This window comes from Nycticebus coucang, chromosome 16 (assembly GCF_027406575.1).
Source record: "Nycticebus coucang isolate mNycCou1 chromosome 16, mNycCou1.pri, whole genome shotgun sequence".
In the NCBI taxonomy this organism is placed as follows: Eukaryota; Metazoa; Chordata; class Mammalia; order Primates; family Lorisidae; genus Nycticebus; species Nycticebus coucang.
Window position 1 is genome coordinate 94,135,678 of NC_069795.1, and position 21,230 is coordinate 94,156,907.

At 35.4% G+C, this 21,230-nt stretch overlaps 1 protein-coding gene across 1 annotated transcript in view; it reads left to right on the forward strand.

The window, feature by feature from the left end:
- The window catches only part of CCDC39 (coiled-coil domain containing 39), a 129,104-nt gene that overhangs the window by 28,228 nt on the left and 79,646 nt on the right, over positions 1-21,230 (forward strand). Inside the window, exons 2-6 of the mRNA XM_053565127.1 lie at positions 11,857-11,976; positions 13,495-13,641; positions 15,826-15,984; positions 16,889-16,981; positions 17,077-17,205. Of these exons, the coding sequence (XP_053421102.1) occupies positions 11,857-11,976; positions 13,495-13,641; positions 15,826-15,984; positions 16,889-16,981; positions 17,077-17,205 (648 nt within the window). The remainder of the gene's footprint in view (positions 1-11,856; positions 11,977-13,494; positions 13,642-15,825; positions 15,985-16,888; positions 16,982-17,076; positions 17,206-21,230) is intronic.

The following is a 21,230-nucleotide window of genomic DNA, read 5'->3' on the forward strand; positions in this document are numbered from 1 at the left end:
AGTAACAGAGTGGAACAAGCAGAAGAAAGTATTTCTGACATTGAAGACAAAGCCTTTGAACGCTCCCAAACTCTCAAAGAGGAAGAGAAATGGAGAGCAAAAATGGATCACTCTCAGAGAGCTCTGCGATAATTTGAGGAAGGCTAATATCCACCTCATTGGAACCCCTGAAACTGATGCAATGGCCTTGCTAGGCACAGAGGCCCTTCTCCATGAAATTATGAAAAAGAATTTTCCAGACATGCCAAGAGATTCTGAAATTCAGATAGCACACAGTTTCAGAACCCCAGCACAACTCAATCCCAATAAGACATTCCCCAGGCATATCATAATTAACTTCACTAAAGTTAATATGAAGGAGAAAATCCTCAGAGCAGCCAGATGTAAGAAATCCATTACCTACAAAGGGAAGAATATTAGAATGACTGCAGATCTCTGTGCTGAAACTTTTCAAGCCAGAAGAGGATGGTCATCGACTTTTAACCTCCTAAAGCAAAATAACTTTCAACCCCGGATCCTGTATCCAGCTAAACTGAGTTTCATTTATGATGGAGAAATTAAATACTTTAATGACATTTATATGTTGAAGAAATTTGCCATAACCAAACCACCTGTTCAGGATATTCTCAGACCTATCCTCCATAATGACCAGCCCAATCCTCTACCACAAAAGTAAACTCAATCAGAAACTTTTTTTTTTAAATTAAATCATAGCTTTAATTGATATAATCATGGGGCATCATTCACTAGCTTCACAGACCTTTTACCAAGTTTCACGTATACCCTTGTAAAATGCACTGCTGGTGTAATCCCACCAATCCCCTTCCCTCTACCCACCTTCCCCCTTCCTCCCCTGTCTTTCCCCCTTCCCCATTCTTAGGTTGTAACTGGATTATAGCTTTCATGTGAAAACCTTAAATTAGTTTCATAGTAGGGATGAGTACATTGGGTACTTTTTCTTCCATTCTACTCAGAAACTTTTGATTAAACTCCAACTTCCACAGTGGCAAAAGGATTAAAAATGTCCACTGGGCTTTTGAAAAACTTGATACCCCAAATTTTACCAGACTTATCAATATTCTCCATTAATGTGAATGGCGTAAACTATCCTCTAAAGAGGCACAGGCTGGCTGACTGGATACAAAAACTCAGACCAGATATTTATTGCATACAAGAGTCATATCTTATGTTAAAAGACAAATACAGACTCAGGGTGAAAGGATGGTCATCCATATTTCAAGCAAATGGTAATCAGAAAAAAGCAGGTGTTGCAATTTTATTTGCAGATACAATAGGCTTTAAACCAACAAAAGTAAGGAAGAATAAGAATGGTCACTTCATATTTGTTAAGGGTAATACTCAATATAATGAGATTTCAATTATTAATATCTGTGCACCCAACCAGAATGCACCTCGGTTTATAAGAGAAACTCTAATTGATTTCCTCCAGCTGCATAATAGTTGGAGATTTCAACACTCCTTTGGCAGTGTTGGATCGATCCTCCAATAAGAAGCTGAGGAAAGAAATTTTAGATTTAAACCTAACCATCTAACATTTAGATTTAGCAGACATCTACAGAACATTTCATCCCAACAAAACTGAATACACATACTTCTCATCAGCCCATGGAACATACTCCAAAATCAATCACATCTTAGGTCACAAGTCAAACTTCAGTAATTTTAAAGAAATAGAAATTATTCCTTGCATCTTCTCAGACCACCATGGAATAAAAGTTGAGCTCAGTAACAACAGGAATCTGCATACTCATACAAAAACATGGAAGTTAAATAACCTTATGCTGAATGATAGCTGGGTCAGAGATGAGATTAAGAAGGAAATTGCCAAATTTTTGGAACAAAACGACAATGAAGACACGAATTATCAGAACCTCTGGGATACCACAAAGGCAGTCCTAAGAGGGAAATTTATAGCACTGTAAGCCTTCCTCAAGAGAACAGAAAGAGAGGAAGTTAACAACTTAATGGGACATCTCAAGCAACTTGGAAAGGAAGAATATTCCAACCCCAAACCCAGTAGAAGAAAAGAAATAACCAAAAGTAGAGCAGAATTAAATGAAATTGAAAACAAAAGAATTATACAAGAGAACAATAAATCAAAAAGTTGGTTTTTTGAAAAGGTCAATAAAATAGATAAACCTTTGGCTAACCTAATCAGGGAAAAAAGTAAAATCTCTAATCTCATCAATCAGAAATGACAAAGACGAAATAACAACAGACTCCTCGGAAATTCAAAAAATCCTTAATGAATATTACAAGAAACTTTATTCTTAGAAATATGAAGATCTGAAGGAAATTGACCAATACTTGGAAGCAGGTCACCTTCCAAGACTTAGCCAGAATCAAGTGGAAATATTGAACAGGCCCATATCAAGTTCTGAAATAGCATCAACCATACAAAATCTCTGTAAAAAGAAAAGCCCAGGACCAGATGGCTTCACGTCAGAATTCTACCAAACCTTTAAAGAGGAACTAGTACTTACATTACTCAACCTGTTCCAAAGTGTAGAAAAAGAAGCAAGACTACCCAACACATTCTATGAAGCAAATATCACCCTGCCCAACACATTCTATGAAGCAAATATCACCCTGATCCCCAAACCAGGAAAAGACCCAACAAGACAAGAAAATTATAAACCAATATCACTACTGAATATAGATGCAAAAATATTCAACACGATCCTAACAAACAGAATCCAGCAACACATCAAACAATAATGACCAAGTCAGTTTTATCCCAGGGTCTCAAGGCTGGTTCAATATACATAAATCTATAAGTATAATTCAGCACATAAATAAATTAAAAAACAAAGACCATATGATTCTCTCAATTGATGCAGAAAAAGCTTTTGATAATATACAGCATCGCTTCATCATCACAACAGTTAAGAAAATTGGTATAGAAGGGACATTTCTTAAACTGATAGAGGCCATCTACAGCAAACCCACAGCCAATATCGTATTGAATGGAGTTAAATTGAAATCATTTCCACTCAGATCAGGAACCAGACAAGGCTGCCCATTGTCTCCACTGCTTTTTAACATTGTAATGGAAGTTTTACCACCGCAATTAGGGAAGAAAAGGCGATCAAGGGTATCCATATAGGGTCAGAAGAGATCAAAGTTTTGCTCTTCACAGATGATATGATGATCTGGAAAACACTAGGCACTCTACTACAAAACTCTTAGAAGTGATCAAGGAATACAGCAGTGTCTCAGGTTACAAAATCAACATTCATAAATCGGTAGTCTTTATATATACCAACATTAGTCAAGCTGAAAAAACAGTTAAGGATTCTATTCCATTCATAGTAGTGCCAACGAAGATGAAATATTTGGGAGTTTATCTAACAAAGGACGTGAAAGATCTCTATAAAGAGAACTATGAAACTCTAAGAAAAGAAATAGCTGAAACTGTTAACAAATGGAAAAACATACCATGCTCATGGCTGGGAAGAATCAACATTGTTAAAATGTCCATAGTACCCAAAGCAATATATAATTTTAATGCAATCCCTATTAAAGCTGCACTGTCATACTTTAAATATCTTGAAAAAACAATACTTCGTTTTATTTGGAATCAGAAAAAACCTTGAATAGCCAAGACATTACTCAGAAGTAAAAACAAAGCAGGAGGAATCACACTACCAGACCTCAGACTGTACAATAAATCCATAGTGATCAAAACAGCATTCAAAACAGCATGGCACAAAAACAGAGAAGTAGATGTCTGGAACCGAATAGAGAACCAAGAGATGAATCCAGCTACTTACCGTTATCTGATCTTTGACAAGCCAATTAAAAACATTCAGTGGGGAAAAGATTACCTATTTAACAAATGGTTCTGGGTGAACTGGCTGGCAACTTGTAGAAGAGTGAAACTGGACCCACACCTTTCACTATTAACTAAGATAGAGTCTCACTGGATTAAAGATTTAAACTTAAGACATGAAACTATAAAAATACTAGAAGAGAGTACAGGGAAAACCCTTGAAGAAATTGGTCTAGGTGAGTATTTTATGAGGAGGAGCCCCCGCACAATTGAAGCAGTATCAAAAATACACTACTGGGACCTGATCCAACTAAAAAGCTTCTGCACAGCCAAGAACACAGTAAGTAAAGGGAGCAAACAAAGGAGAAGATATTTGCAGGTTATGTTTCCAACAAAGGTTTAATAACCAGAATCCACAGAGAACTCAAACGTATAAGCAAGAAAAGAACAAGTGATCCCATCGCAGGTTGGGCAAGGGACTTGAAGAGAAACTTCTCTGAAGAAGACAGGTGCATGGCCTACAGACATATGGAAAAATGCTCACCATCTTTAATCATCAGAGAATTGCAAATCAAACTACTTTGAGATATCATCTAACTCCAGTAAAATTAGCCTATATCACAAAATCCCAAGACCAGAGATGTTGGCGTGGACGTGGAGAAAAGGGAGCACTTCACACTGCTGGTGGGAATGCAATTAATACATTCCTTTTGGAAAGATGTTCAGAGAACACTTAGAGATCTAAAAATAGATCTGCCATTCAATCCTATAATTCCTCTACTAGGCATATACCCAGAAGACCAAAAATCACATCATAACAAAGATATCTGTACCAGAATGCTTATTGCAGCCCAATTCATAATTGCTAAGTCATGGAAAAAGCCCAAATGCCCATTGATCCACTAATAGATTAATAAATTATGATTTATGTACACCATGGAATGTTATGCAGATGGAGACTTTAAAAGATCTGGAGACTTTAAAAAAAGATGGAGGCTTTACCTCTTTCATGTTTACATGGATGGAGCTGGAACATATTCTTCTTAATAAAGTATCTCAAGAATGGAAGAAAAAGTATGCAATGTACTCAGCCCTACTATGAAACTAATTTGTGGCTTTCACTTGAAAGCTATAACGCAGTTATAACCCAAGAATAGGGGGAAGGGAGAAAAGGAAGGGCGGGAGGTGGGCGGAGGGATGGCAATTGGTGGGATTACACCGGTGCATCTTACAAGGGTATATGTGAAAGTTAGTTAATGTAGAATGTAAATGTCTTAACATAATAACTAAGAAAATGCCAGGAAGGCCTTGTTAACCAGTGTGATGAAAATGTGTCAAACGGTCTATAAAACCAGTGTATGGTGCCCCATGATTGCATTAATGTACACAGCTATGATTTAATAAAAAAAAAGAAAAGAAAAGAAAAAAAATGAAAGACCCATAGTACTATACTTTTAATTCCTGCATCCTAGATTGCCAGTCTACATCCTTGCTTTGCATGCTTTAAGCTTATATATCTTACATAAGAGTATTAGATCATCAGGATATTCTTCCACATCCTCCATTTCCCACTCCCTTCCTTCTAGATTCCTGTATTTTCCAGTATGATCTGATTTCCCCACAGGCCTTTTTCACAACTGTTAACTTTGGAATCTCTTTATTTCTCCACTGGTTTGAGACTATTTCCTAGATCACATATCTACTTTCTTATACCTCAGAGATCTTTTGGGTTTGGTTCCAGATCGCGTCAATAAAGTGAATATTGTAATAAAGTAAGGCACAGGAAATTTTTTTCTTCCCAGTGCATACAAAAGTTATGTTTATATTATTATATAAGTATGCAATAGTATTACATCTAAAAAATATCAGTTCCATAATTAAAAAGCATTTTATTGCTAAAAAATACTAACAATCATCTGAGCCTTCAGTGAGTTGTAATCTTTTTGCTGGGGGAGGGTCTTGCCTTGATGTTGGTGGTTGCTGTCAGGGTGGTAGTTTCTGAAAATTAGGGTGCCTGTAGATATTTCTTAAAATTAGATAATAGTGAAGTTTGCCATATTCGTTGACTCTTCCTTTCATGCAATATTTTTTTTAGCATTCAATGCTGTTTGATATAATTTTACCCATAGTAGAACTTTTTTCAAAATTGGAGTCAATCTTGTCATACTGTGTTGTTGCTTCCTCAGATAAGTTTATGTAATATTCTCAATCCCTTGTTGTCATTTCCACAGTGTTCACATTCTCTTCATTAGGAGTAGATTCCATCTCAAGAAACCACTTTTTCTGGTCATCCACTAGAAGCAACTCTTCATCCATTCAAGTTGGATCATCACATTGTAGCAATTTAGTCACATCTTCAGGTCTGCTTCTAGTTCTAGTTTTCTTGCTGTTTCAACCACATCTGAAGTTATGTCCTTTATTGAAGTCTTAAACTCCTCAAAGTAATAAGTGAGGGTTGGAATCCCCTTCTAAACTGTTAATGTCAATATTTTGACCTCTTCCTATGAATCATGAATATTCTTATAGCATCTAGAATGGTAAATTCTTTCTAGAAAGTTTTTTATTTGCTTCACTCAGATTCATCAGAGAAATAATTATCTTAGGTAGGTACAGTATAACGAAATGCATTTCTTGATCTATGGGCTACAGAATAGAAGCTGTGTTAGCAGGCATGAAAACAACATTAATCTCCTTGTACACCTCCATCAGAACTCTGGGGTGATCAGGTGCATTGCCAAGGAATGATAATATTTTGAAAGGAATTTCTTTTTTTTGATCAGTAGTTCTCAACAGTGGGCTTAAAAGATTCAGCAAACATCCTGTAAAGAGATGTTCTGGCATGCAGGCTTTCCATGGATATAGCAACAAGAATAGAATTAGCATAATTTGAAGGGCCTTTGGATTTTTATAATTACAAATGAACAATGGCTTCAAATTAAAGTCACCAGCTGCATTAGTCCTGAACAGGAGAGTCAGCCTGTTCTTTGAAGCTTTGAAACCAGTCATTGACTTCTCCTATTTAACTATAAAAGTCCTAGATGGCTTCTTCCTCCAATATAAAGCCATTTTGTCTACATTGAAATTGGTTACTTGATGTAACCACTTTCATCAATGATCTTAACAAGATCTTCAAGATAACTTGCTGTACCTTCTATGTCAGAACTGGCTACTTCACTTTGCACTTTTATGCTGTGAAGATGCCTTCTTCCTTTCTTCTCATGAACCAACCTCTGCTAGTTTCAAATGTTTCTTTTGCAGCTTCCTTTCCTCTCTCAGCCTTCATAAAATTGAAGAGAGTTAGGGCCTTGCTCTGGAATAGGCTCTGGCTTAAGTGAAAGTTGTGGCTGGTGTGATCTTCTGTCTGGAGTTTTATAACTTTCTCCATAGCAGCCATAGGTTGTTTTGCTTTCTCATCATTTGTGTGTTCACTGGAACAGCATTTTAATTTCCTTCAAGAACATTTCCTTTGCATTCATAACTTGACTGTTTTGTTCAAGAGGCCCAGTTTTTTTGCCTGTCTCTCCTTTTGACATGCCTTCTTCCCTGAGTTTCATCATTTCTACCTTTTGGTTTAAATTAAGAGATATATGACTCCTCCTTGCACTTGAACACTTAGAGCCTATTGTAGAGTTATTAATTGGCCTAATTTCAATCTTATTGTGTCTCTGAAGAGAGGGAGAGAGAGATGAGGGAGCAGCCAGTTAGTGGCACAGTCAGAACACAAACAATATTTATTAAGTTTTCCCTCTTACATGGTGACAATTCGTGGTCACCAAATGATTACAATGGTAATGTCAAAGATCACTGATCACAGATCACCATAAAAGATATAATAATAATGTACCAACATTTGAGATGGAGACACAAAGTGAGCACATGCTGTTAGAAAAATGGTGGTGATAGACCCACTCAACACAGGGGTGCTGCAAACTTTCAATTAGTACAAAACAATATCTAGGAAATGCAATAAAGCAAAGCACAATAAGGCAAGTTATGCCTGGATAATGTCTTTATTTTGATAGAATAGTTTCTTGCATCTCCCTTTGATGGGTGTATGGGAGCTAAACATTCTGAATCTTTGCATCTCTGATTTTGTCTTTACCTTCATATTTGGTGATAGGTTGACTATCAGGTAGAAGATTTTAGGTTGAAAATCATTTTTCCTCAGAATTTGGAATACATTGCCCTATAAATTCTTCCAGCAGTTTTGCTGGAGATTACCTTTAAAAATATTTCTGAAAGTATTTAGGGTTTTGTTTGATCTTTCCATTGTATGTTTTATTTTTGCAACCATATTGATCAACTATATTTACAAGTTATTTGCTTGTTACTTTTTTGTAGCATTATGATCTTGTTTTAGGGCTAAAATATCTTTTCTGATCTCTGATTTTGTGTGCATGTATGTATGTGTGTTTAATTCTTATCTTTTGTATCCTGAATTATCTTTTTCCTCTGGGATCTTGTTTATTTTGGTATCCATGATACAAGTTTTCAGTAAATATCTGGTAATTGTTATATGCCCTTTTTTATTTAAGAAAGGAGCTATCGAATATTGTTTTGGGGCTCTGGGAGGGGGGTTATCAATTTGTAAAGAGTTAATCATTATTCTTTCATACAAAAATCAGAAGTTCACTTGGGGCATTATGCAATAATAAAAGGCATGATTGATTAAGCAAGTAAGTCTTAAAGTTGTATGTATCAATGAACACAATAGCTGTGTACATATTTATGTGACAGCTACTATAAATCCAAGTACATCTTGACAAACATATAACTTTAATGGGTGGTGTGTGTGGCTCAAAGGAGTAGGGCCCCGGCCCCATGTATTGGAGGTGGTGGGTTCAAACCTGGCACAGGAGGAAAAAAAAAAAAACCTGCAAAAAAATATAGTTTTAATGAGATACTTCCTTAATGAGGTCCTCAGAATTAGACAACTCTAGTACACAAAAATAAAGATATAAGCATATGAATAATACAATAAAAAACAGTGTATATCCTTTGAATAGAGAATATATGCTATAAAAATGTTTATAAAACATTTACAAGAGTAGATCATGTACTAGACCAAGCATAAACCTTATTGCATTAAAAGTGATTAAATCTTGAAAGCATTATGCTAAGTGAATAAGCCAGGAGGAAAAGGACAAATTTTGTGTGATTGAGCTCAGTTGAGGTACCAAGAATGGTGGTTGCTGGAGCCTGAGAGGAGTGAGGAATGGGGAGTTAGTGTTTTGTAGGTAGAGTTTCAGTTAGGAAAAATGAAGAAGTTCTGGAGATGGATGGTGGTAATGGTTGCACAACAATATGAATTTACTTAATACCACTGAATACACATAAAAATGGTTAAAATGGAAAATTATATCTTGTGTATATTTTACCACAATTAAAACAACTTTGTGTCCTTAAAATGCTATACGATAGAAATTTTATAGATCACATCTCATTTTTCATCCTAAGCCAATAGAATTTATGATAAATACTTTACAAATCTTTCTAAAATTATTTTTAAATATTATTTAAAAATTATTTATTAAATAATTTAAAAATGATCCTCTATCTTAATTACTTAGGCATGTTTCTCAGAAATATATTTCTGGATGGCCCTTTATTAAAGATATTGAAAAGGAAAAAAAACAATTATAAGAGGATTTGACCTAACAAATACAAGCAGTGTAACCTGGTTCTTTGTACCCTCAATGAATCCTCAACAATAAAAATTTAAAAATAATAAAAAATAAATTTACTGCTAAAAGAAAAAAGAAATGGAAAGGAAAAATAATAAAAGGAGACTGTTTCATGACCAGATCCATGGGAAACAGTAAAAATCTTAAATGAGAAAACTTGTAGCTTCTAATACCTTTTTAAAATTATTTTTTGGAGACAGGGTTTCCCTCTGTCACCCAGGCTGGAGTGCAGTGACGTGATCATAGCTCACTGTAAACTTCCAGCTTCTGAGCTCAAGTAATACTCTTGCCTCATCTTCCCAAGTAGCTAGGACTATCAGCATGTGCCACCATGCCCAGGAAATTTAAACAATTTTTTTGTAGGAGAGAGTCTCCCTATGGGGCTGCCCTCTCAGGTAGAGTGAGTGCTTTGGGGGAGTTAGGGAATGCAGAATGTTTAAACCTCATTAAAGAGCACAACAGTTGCTCTGCATTGAGAAAGGGAAAAATATTTCCTTTCTTCTGTCACCTTGGTTTGGTCAGAAGTGTCAGTCTGTGGCTCAAGGAGCAAGGCGCTGGCATCAGATACCGGAGGTGGTGGGTTCAAACCTGGCCCTGGCCAAAAACTGCAAAAAAAAAAAAAAAAAAAATGCGTCAGTCCTTCTGAGCGCAAGTGTTCTTGAGTGTTAATTGACACTCCTGTGATTTGTGTGTTGACCTAATCAGGGTCTTCTTTTATATCCTACTCCTGGATTGTATTCTCTGTCCCATGTTCTGTTTGTGTTAGAATCATAAATAACTTAGAATGATATAAGTAAGAAGTGAATCAGTTTGACTGAAGTAGCTAGTTTAAGACATAGTTTAATTGGGGAATGCAAGCCCAACAAGAATTAGGATGTAAAGATTTTGGTCTTCCCCTGCTAGATGTATGAAATAAATATACAGCTAGCCCTGGGTCTTGGTGTTTGCTGAAGCCTCACAATAATTAGCAAAGATCCCTCGTCTTTTCATTGTCCTTCTCCCAGCTTTGCCAAGCACTGGGAAAGAACCACAGTGAGGTTTGGGGCTGGTTCCACAACAAAGTGCCAGGCTGGTCTCAAACTCTTGGCCACATTCAGTACATAGGAATCCTCCCACCTCAGCCTTCCAAAGCACTGAGATTATAAGCATGAACCACTGTGCCAAGTCACATGCCTTTATTGTTATATCAATAAGACAAAAAGTAAAGAAACTAAGAATTCATCTTAATAAATTTAAAAAGTCAGCCAAGGAGACACAAGAGGGAATTAAATATTTTCTTTCACACTTCAGTGGATTGTGTTGTGCACCCCTGGGAGGTGTCCTAACTTTGGGGACTGTAGCTCAAGACTATAAGGAAAACTAGTTTTATTTTGTTGAGCTTTTATGCTGATTTGAGGGGTCACATATTCTAATGTTTCTGAGAATCAGTACTGTAATTTCCCAAAGGTTTATTTTGTTTATTCATTTAACATTTACATTGTTTTCTTTCTACTCAGAGTTGTTATCATTTTAAGGTAAACAAAATACATTAAGAAACAGATTCTAATTATATAAGTTAGTTGTTCTGTTATGCTTAGCCTGAATGTATGAGTTTTTAGAAAAGGAGTTCAGATAGAAGAAATTATGCCTGGTGCCTAGCAACTATTCAAATTTATGGTTCTCTGTGTTTTTGTTATGTGTTATTAGTATGCTCTTATTTGCATATGAATCTTACGGTTTAATTATGGAATAGAATCTAATTTTTGCCCTATAAAAATATATGAAAGATGCATCTTAGCAATGGATCCTACCACTGCTGCAAATCTAAGAGAGATTTCTAGTTTGTGCAATATGGTACTAATTTTCCTATCTGATTTGTAACACTATGTTATAATATTTAAAAGACTGGCAGATTTTAGAAGTTCATGTGGGTATTTCAGAAACAAAGTGCTATGTACTGAATGTTTGGGTCTTCTCAAAATTCATATGATGAAATCCTATCCCCAATATGATAGTATTTGGAGATGGGGCCTTTGGGAGGTAAATAAATCATAGAGATAGAACCCTCATCAATGGTATTAATGCCCTCGGAAGAAAAGAGAAAATGCTCTTTTCTCTGCCACATTAGGATACAGCAAGAAGGTATCTGTCTGCAGACCAGGAAGAGGCCCTCTCCATGAACCACATGGGCTAGTGTCTTGATCTTGGACTTACCAGCCTTCAGAATTGTGAGGAATAAATTTCTGTTGTTTAAGCCACCCGGTCTATGGTATTCTTGTAGCAGTCCAAATTGACTAAGATGCAAAATAAATGAAGATTTAATTTTCTTTTAATTTTAGGTCCTTTAATATGGTAAAACTTAACAAGACTTTGGTTAATCATGGCATTTATTATTTATAGTTGTTAAAGCTGCAGAATGAAAGAGCAAACTTGCAAACTCAGTTACATGACTATGAAGATCGAATTAAGGCTATGGCATCTCACTTCAAAAATGTTAATCAAGAGTTCTCATTTACACAGGTATAGTAATATTGAAATTTATATTGATCATGTCATGGGTAGTCATGGAACATTTCACAGTGCATTTACCTCTGATTTTATTTGACAGCTGTAATGGAAACTTTAATGTAATTAAACTATTGTGAACATAATCTTGAACCTGAAAGTAGGTTGAAAAGAAAGCTCTGAGGAACTAACTACAGCCATTAATTTTAAACAAAAGTTTATTCAAATAAAAGGGGAAATCATCGCTCAAACAATCTTATATAATGTTAGGCAGCAGATTATTTGAGAAGGGTATAGTGATGGCAGTGAAAAATGATGGCTATAAGCAGAAACAGACCTAATTTAATAAGTGACAAAATTTTCATCTCCTTTTAAATTTTTCAGCACAACCCACTGGAGCCATATCAAGTGTAGAATAATAGTCCACACATGTGATATTTCAGCATAGTTCAAGAATTGAAATTTATAATAATAATCTTGAGATTAAAATGTTAAATTATATTTAAGACAAATGGGGAAAGTATAATACATTTTAGAAAGATTAACACAAATATAATAAAAATTAAAACTTGTAGTGAGTTTATAAACTTCTATTTTATAAATAATATTCAAACATAGGAATTCTATGCCAGACAGGTTGTCAAATCAACTTTGCAAAGTTTACTAACTGCTATCACAATTATTTTTAAAAAATGCATTTTAAAAAAATATGTAATTTTAAAAATAAGCAAAGCCATGTTTTTAAAAGCAATTTATAATCACTATAAGTTAATATTTCATGGCTTACACATCTTATTTGAAAATTACAAATTTAATGAACTTTTAAAAACAGTGCTTAGGCTTCTTAAATCCAGGTATGATGAATCGACAAACTATTTGAGACAACACTTTTCCTCAAGTTATTAAACCATGGAGTTGGAGATTTGAGGGACAGAGATTCTCTGTAGTTAAATCTTATTGCCATTCAACCTTGGTTAAATAGAATAGAATAAAAGACAATAAGCCTCCTATAGCACTAGTAGCTTTAATTCTGTAAAATTAATAACTTTGAACCACCATAAGATCAGTAGTTGAGACTCTTTTGTTAAATATAAATTAATACAAAGGCATGATTGTGTATTAATATATTCTAGGGGATATTTATAACTATCAGAGTTTAAATAATTAAAGAAATTATGTCAATAAATTAGAGTATGCGATCAATACATATAAATATCTCATTTATCAATTATTTTTTCACCCAATTGAGTTACAGCTTTGAAGTCTCCACTAGATAAACTTTGGTAACATGGTTTATTGTTTTAGTTTTCTTAGATTAACATAATATCTGAAAATTGCTGGTAATCTTTTTTCCTACTACACTTCACTGACCAACTGCTCTGTAATTACAGTCTCGTGAGTGTAGGTTTCAGAGTACTTAATAGAACTTAATCTAAGTGTTTTGTGGCAACTTTGGGGTTTTTTGTATAATGGTTATTATATTTTAAAATGTTAAAATTTAACAAGTCTTTTATCTTGTATATTATCCTGTAGTCTCTTTACAACGCAAGGGAGCATGAGATTAAAAGTGAAGAACATTTCAAGGCTATTGCTCAAAGGGAATTGGGACGAGTGAAAAATGAAATCCAGCGCCTAGAGAATGAGATGACCTCTATCCAGGAAAAGAAAAATGATAAAGAAGTACGTGTTGAAACATTACTTAAAATTCTGTGCCACTGCCCCTTCTTCCCTCACCAAATGAGCCCTGATTTTCTTTCTGTGTAGGAAAGGCGTTCATTAGTTTCCTGGTATTTACTTACGTTTTTTTTTTTTTTTTTTTTGAACAATGAAGGAACATAGAGTAGTGATTTGAACAAAACAGTAATAGAATATTATATTTTTCCCTGTTATTGAGACTTAGTGTGTGCAAAGTGCAATGCTGGCTACCTGTTATAAAATATTAGGCATGATTTATATGCAAGTGTTATATTTTTAACAACTACATTAAACAAATCACTTTTAATTTCAGATTTTATTAAAAATGTTTCCTTTTCATGTTAATTAGCCAGCTTTGTGACTCTAACATTAAACTACTTTAACTACTTCTCTCTTCTGTAGTTTTTGGTTTTAACTTGATTTGGTGTTCTTTCTAAATTCTCATTGTATACAGAGGATGCCAAAAAAGTATACATATTTTAAGAGAAAAAGCTATCCTGTCTCATGGTGACACTAGCATTCTACTAATACCATCTTTTGAGCAAATGTCATACTAAAAACATTGCTACTCTAATTCAATTCCATTTCAAAAAGTAATACACAGATCATATCTCTTAAAATGTGTATACTTTTTTTGGCACCCCATATACATACATATATATATACTACTTCTTTTTATAAATATATAACACACACACATATATATATATACATACAGACAGACAGATATAATTTATTATAATTTTTTTTCTTTTTTTTTTTTGGTAGAGACAGAGTCTCACTGTACCGCCCTCGGTAGAGTGCCGTGGCGTCACACGGCTCACAGCAACCTCTAACTCCTGGGCTTCCGCGATTCTCTTGCCTCAGCCTCCCGAGCAGCTGGGACTACAGGCGCCTGCCACAACGCCCGGCTATTTTTTTTTTGTTGCAATTTGGCCGGGGCTGGGTTTGAACCCGCCACCCTCGGCATATGGGGCCGGCGCCCTACTCACTGAGCCACAGGCGCCGCCCAATTTATTATAATTTTTAAATGTGTTTTTATATAATAATAATTGCATATTTATCATTTATATTTGTTTATCTATTGTTTTCTGTTTTCTCTTATGAACCTAGGTTTGTTAAATGACCAAATTTATGGAAATATTTTTATCTCCTTTACTGTGTTTACTTCAATTAGGAGTGCTTCTAAAATTTCTATGTAAGAGACAATAACATATGACAGTAACAATATGATTGGCAATAGGGCTGACAGGAGTTTGTCTTGGGTTTGAGTTAGCATATTATTTTAACTAAGATTCCATATATATTTAGGGTGACTTTGGTGAAAGAACTAATAGGGAGCTATCCTAAAGCCTAAAGCCTTTTTGAGTGAACTTTAGCTGAACTGCTGTTCTTGACTTTAATTAATATAATCATCCTTCCTCTATTTTACAACTAGAGAATTAAAACACAGGCTTACTGCTCGTAAGCGGCTAAGGTGCCAGCCACATACACCTGAGCTGGCAGGTTTGAATCCAGCCTGGGCTGCCGAACGACAATGATGGCTGCAACAAAAAAAATAGCAGGATGCTTTGGTGGGTGCTTGTGGCAGGCTACTTGGGAGGCAGAGGCAGGAGAATCGCTTGAGCCCAGGAGTTGGAGGTTGCTGTGAGCTGTGATGCCACAGCACTCTACCCAGGGCCACAGCTTGAGGCTCTGTCTTAAAAAAAAAAAAAGAATTAAAATACAAGTATGAAGACTGGATGCTGTGGCTTACGCCTGTAATCCTAGCACTCTGGGAGGCTGAGATGGGTGGATTGCTTAAGCTCAAGAGTTTGAGACCAGCCCAAGCAAGGCTGAGATCTTGTCTCTAAAAATACCTGGGTGTTCTGGTAGGTACCTGTAGTCCTAGCTACCCAGAAGACTGAGGCAGGAGGATTGCTTGAGGCCAAGAGTTTGAGGTTGCTATGAGCTATGACACCACAGCACTCTACCCAGGGTGACAGAGTGAGATTCTGTCTTAAAAAAAAAAATACGAGTATAATAGTTACATAATCAGAGTACTTTATAAACATCTAAAAGGCAGAAGTAGGGTTTAATATGTTCTGTCACGTCTAATGTTTTATTTTATTTTGGTTATACTAAATAATGTTTTACAATCTCCTTTTCCCCCTTTTCTTTGGAAATTAGAATGGAATATTTAAAGCTACTCAGAAAATGGATGGTTTGAAATGTCAAATGAACTGGGACCAGCAAGCATTGGAGGCTTGGTTAGAAGAATCAGCTCATAAAGATAGTGATGCCCTCACTCTTCAGAAGTATGCAAAACAAGATGATAATAAAATTAGGGTGAGAAATTAAAAATTATATTTTTAGGTTTTCTCTGTAGTTTGCCAACTTATTTACCTAAAATTGTACTTATGATTTTTTTTGTGGTTGTTGTTACAGTTTTTGGCTGGGGCCGGGTTTGAATCCGCCACCTCCAGTATATGGGGCAGGCACCCTACTCCTTGAGCCACAGGCGCTGCCCAGTACTTATGATTTTTAAACAGAAATGTTTAAACATTTTTGAGTTAATGACTTTTTGAGGATTTAATAAAGCCGAGTATCCTCTCTGTAAAAAAGTGACTATAAGATTTTGCTGACTATTTCACAGGTCTTCTGAAGTTCTTGGACCCTTTAGTGATCCATGGACCTCATGTTAAGAATGCCCTGATTCTCAAAAGCATTTCAGAAAAGAAAGTTTTGTATCAGGATTATGTATGTTTATTTCAGCTATTTCATATAAAATATACTTTGAATATTACATATAGTTTTTGCTGATTTGAGATCATAGTGCTATTGATGATAATTGTGGAAACTGTCACTTAAAATCTATTTAAAATTATATCTGGTGATACTAACAAGGTTAGTATTATAAAACATGCTATTTTCTAGTACATTTAATACAAAATACATTATTTTAAATAATTTCAAATGGCAAATTGTAATCTTTTTTCTAACTTACCTTAACATGTATTAAAAGTCATTTTAGAAAAAATTGAGTTTTCATTAGATATATACAAACACATTAGATTAGCTCTTTGGGATTTAAAGATAAGGGTAGTATGCTAAAACATAGGTATGTGTCAACATGTCAACTAGGTATGTGTGTAAAGTAATAATCTTTAATGTTAGATATACTAATGCCTTTAAATTAATAAAATGATACTTATAAATATTTTTGTATGCTTTGTATGTAACGACATCATAGGTGCTGACCCTGCAGTTAGAGAGACTAACTTTGGAATGTCATCACAGAAGAAAGTTACTTGACAAAGAACTTACAGAGACTTTAAGTGCACAGGTTAGTTTAGTGAAGGTTTTTATTTCTTAATTTTGAAGGTAATGTTTGCCAAAGCATTTAAACTCACTAAAAAGTGTTGGCTTTCTCTTTGACAGTTAGAATTGGATAAAGCAGCACAAGATTTTCGCAAGATTCATACTGAAAGGCAAGAACTCGTTCAACAGTGGGAGAATACAATAGAGCAGATGCAGAAGAGAGATCAAGACATAGACAACTGTGCTTCGGTAAAGGGGACGTTGGTCTTTGTAATATTAAGCTCTATTTTCCTTTTTTGTATTTAACTCATTATTTCAAATGTAAATCACTTCATTATTTGAAAATCACATTTGTAGCAGAATTTAATAGTTTTGGTAAATGTTTTACAAAACTGACTCCATATCTATCTAGAAATGTGATTTTATAAAGATTATTTGCTTATGGCAGTGCCCCTGTGCTCCCCAAAGACTGTATTTTGCCACTTCTGAATTGTGGAACAAGAGAAAGTCAACAGGTACATTTGTGATTCAAGTAATACTGATTCCCTGACTTACACGTGGTTGTCCAAAGTGCCTTGGATTTGTTTATTTATTTTTTTATTGTTAAATTGTAGCTGTGTACATTAGTGCAATCGCCTGCACCCATTCTAAGATGCACCATAGATGTGGCTCCACCCATTACCCTCCCTCCACCCAAACCTCCCCCCTCCTTTTCCCTTCCTTGGCCCTTTCCCCATAGTCTTGTGCTATAGTTGGGTTATAGTCTTCATGTGAAAGCTATAATTTAGCTTCATAGTAGGGCTGAGTACATTGGATACTTTTTCTTCCATTCCTGAGATACTTTGCTAAGAAGAATGTGTTCCAGCTCCATCCATGTAAACATGAAAGAGGTAAAGTCTCCATCTTTCTTTAAGGCTGCATAATATTCCATGGTATACATGTACCACAATTTGCTAGTCCATTCGTGGGTTGATGGGCACTTGGGCTTCTTCCATGACTTAGCAATTATGAATTGGGCTGCAATAAACATTCTGGTACAGATGTCTTTGTTATATTGTGACTTTTGGTCTTCTGGGTATAAACCTAGTAAAGGAATTATAGGATCGAATGGCAGGTCTATTTTTAGGTCTCTAAGTGTTCTCCAAACATCCTTCCAGAAGGAACATATTAGTGGGCATTCCCACCAGCAGTGTAGGAGTGTGCCCTTTCCTCCACATCCACGCCAACATTTCTGGTTTTGGGATTTTGTTATGTGGGCTACTCTTACTGGGGTTAGGTGATATCTCAGAGTAGTTTTGATTTGCATTTCTCTGATGATTAAGGATGATGAGCTTTTTTCATGTGTTTGTAGATCTTGCATCGGTCTTCTTTAGAGAAGTTTCTCTTCAAGTCCCTTGCCCATCCTGAGATGGGGTCACATGTTCTTTTCTTGTTAATACGTTTGAGTTCTCTGTGGATTCTTGTTATTAGGCCTTTATCAGAGGTATAACCTGCAAATATTTTCTCCCATTCTGAGGGCTGTCTGCTTGCTGTGTTCTTGGCTGTGCAGAAGCTTTTTAGTTTGATCAGGTCCCAGTAGTGTATTTTTGATACTGCTTCAATTGCCTGGGGAGTCCTCCTCGTAAAATATTCACCTAGGCTGATTCCTTCAAGAGTTTTCCCTGCACTTTCTTCAAGTATTTTTATAGTTTCATGTCTTAAGTTTAAATCTTTTATCCAGTGAGAGTCTATCTTAGTTAATGGTGAAAGGTGTGTGTCCAGTTTCAATTTTCTACAGGTTGCCAGCCAGTTTACCCAGCACCATTTGTTAAATAGGGAATCTTTTCCCTACTGAATGTTTTTAATTGGCTTGTCAAAGATCAAGTAACGGTAAGTAGCTGGATCCATCTCTTGGTTCTCTGTTCTGTTCCAGACATCTACTTCTCTGCTTTTGTGCCAGTACCATGCTGTTTTGATCACTATGGATTTATAGTACCGTCTCAGGTCTGGTAGTGTGATTCCTCCTGCTTTGTTTTTATGTTTTGGCTATTTGAGGTTTTTTTCTGATTCCATATAAAACGAAGTATTATTTTTTCAAGATCTTTAAAGTATGACAATGGAGCTTTAATAGGAATTGCATTAAAATTATATATTGCTTTGGGCAGTATGGACATTTTAACAATGTTGATTCTTCCCAGCCATGAGCATGGTATGTTTTTCCATCTGTTAACATCTTCGGCTATTTCTTTTCTTAGAGTTTCATAGTTCTCTTTATAGAGATCTTTCACGTTCTTTGTTAGGTATACTCCCAAATATTTCATCTTCTTTGGCACTACTGTGAAAGGAATAGAGTCCTTGACTGTTTGTTCGGCTTGGTTATTGTTGGTATATATAAAGGGTACAGATTTATGGGTGTTGATTTTGTAGCCTGAGACATTGCTATATTCCTTGATCACTTCTAAAAGTTTTGTAGTAGAATCCCTAGTGTTTTCCAGATATACGATCATATCATCTTCAAAGAGTGAAAGTTTAATCTCTTCTGACCCTATGTGGATACCCTTGATCGCCTTTTCTTCCCTAATTGCAATGGTTAAAACTTCCATTACAATGTTAAAGAGCAATGGAGACAATGGGCAACCTTGCCTGATTCCCGATCTAAGTGGAAATGATTTCAATTTAACTCCATTCAATACGATATTGGCTGTGGGTTTGCTGTAGATGGCCTCTATTAGTTTAAGAAATGTCCCTTCTATACCAATTTTCTTAAGTGCTCTGATCATGAAGGGATGCTGGATATTATCAAAAGCTTTTTCTGCATCAATTGAAAAAATCATATGGTCTTTATTTTTAAGTTTGTTTATGTGTTGAATTACATTGATAGATTTACGTATATTGACCCAGCCTTGAGACCCTCGGATAAATCCGACTTGGTCATGGTGTATAATTTTTTTGATGTGTTGTTGGATTCTGTTTGTTAGGATCTTATTGAGTATTTTAGCATCTATATTCATTAGTGATATTGGTCTATAATTTTCTTTTCTTGTTGGGTCTTTCCCTGGTTTGGGGATCAAGGTGATGTTTGCTTCGTAGAATGTACTGGGTAATATTCCTTCTTTTTCTATATTTTGGAAGAGGTTTAGAAGTATAGGTACTAGTTCTACTTTAAATGTTTGGTAGAATTCTGACGTAAAGCCATCTGGTCCTGGGCTTTTCTTTTTACTGAGATTTTGTATAGTTGATGCTATTTCAGAACTTGATATAGGCCTGTTCAACATTTCCACTTTGTTCTGGCTAAGTCTTGGTAGGTGGCGTGCTTCCAGGTATTGGTCGATTTCTTTCAGATTTTCGTATTTGTGAGAGTAGAGTTTCTTGTAGTATTCGTTAAGGATTTTTTGAATTTCTGAGGGGTCTGTTGTTATTTCATCATTACCTTTTCTGATTGATGAAATTAGAGATTTTACTCTTTTTTTCCTGGTTAGGTTGGCCAAAGTTTTATCTGTTTTATTGATCTTTTCAAAAAACCAGCTTTTAGATTTATTGATCTGTTGTATAATTCTTTTGTTTTCAATTTCATTTAATTCTGCTCTGATTTTGGTTATTTCTTTTCTTCTGCTGCGTTTGGGGTTGAAGTATTCTTCTTTCTCCAGTTGCTTGAGATGTTCCATTAAATTATTGACTTCTTCTCTTTCCGTTTTCTTGAGGAAGGCTTGCAGTGCTATAAATTTCCCTCTTAGGACTGCCTTTGCAGTATCCCAGAGGTTCTGGTAATTCATGTCTTGATTGTTGTTTTGTTCCAAAAATATGGTGATTTCCTTCTTAATCTCGTCTATAACCCATGTATCCCTCAGCATAAGGTTGTTTAGCTTCCATGTTTTTGTATGGGTATACAGGTTCCTGTTGTTATTTAGTTCAACTTTTATTCCATGATGGTCTGAGAAGATGCAAGGAATAATTTCTATTTTTTAAAATTTGCTGAGGTTAGATTTGTGGCCTAGGATGTGGTCGATTTTGGAGTATGTTCCATGGGCTGATGAGAAGAATGTGTTTTCAGTTTTTTTGGGATGAAATGTTCTGTAGATGTCTGTTAAGTCCAGATGTTGAATGGTTGAGTTTAAATCTAAAATTTCTTTGCTTAGCTTCTTTTTGGAGGATCTATCCAGGACAAAGGGGTGTTAAAATCTCCAACTACTATGGAAGTGGAGGAAATCGAGTTGCTCATGTCTGTTAGAATTTTCTTATAAATTGAGGTGCATTGTGGTTGGGTGCAAAAATATTAAAAATTGAGGTCTCATCAT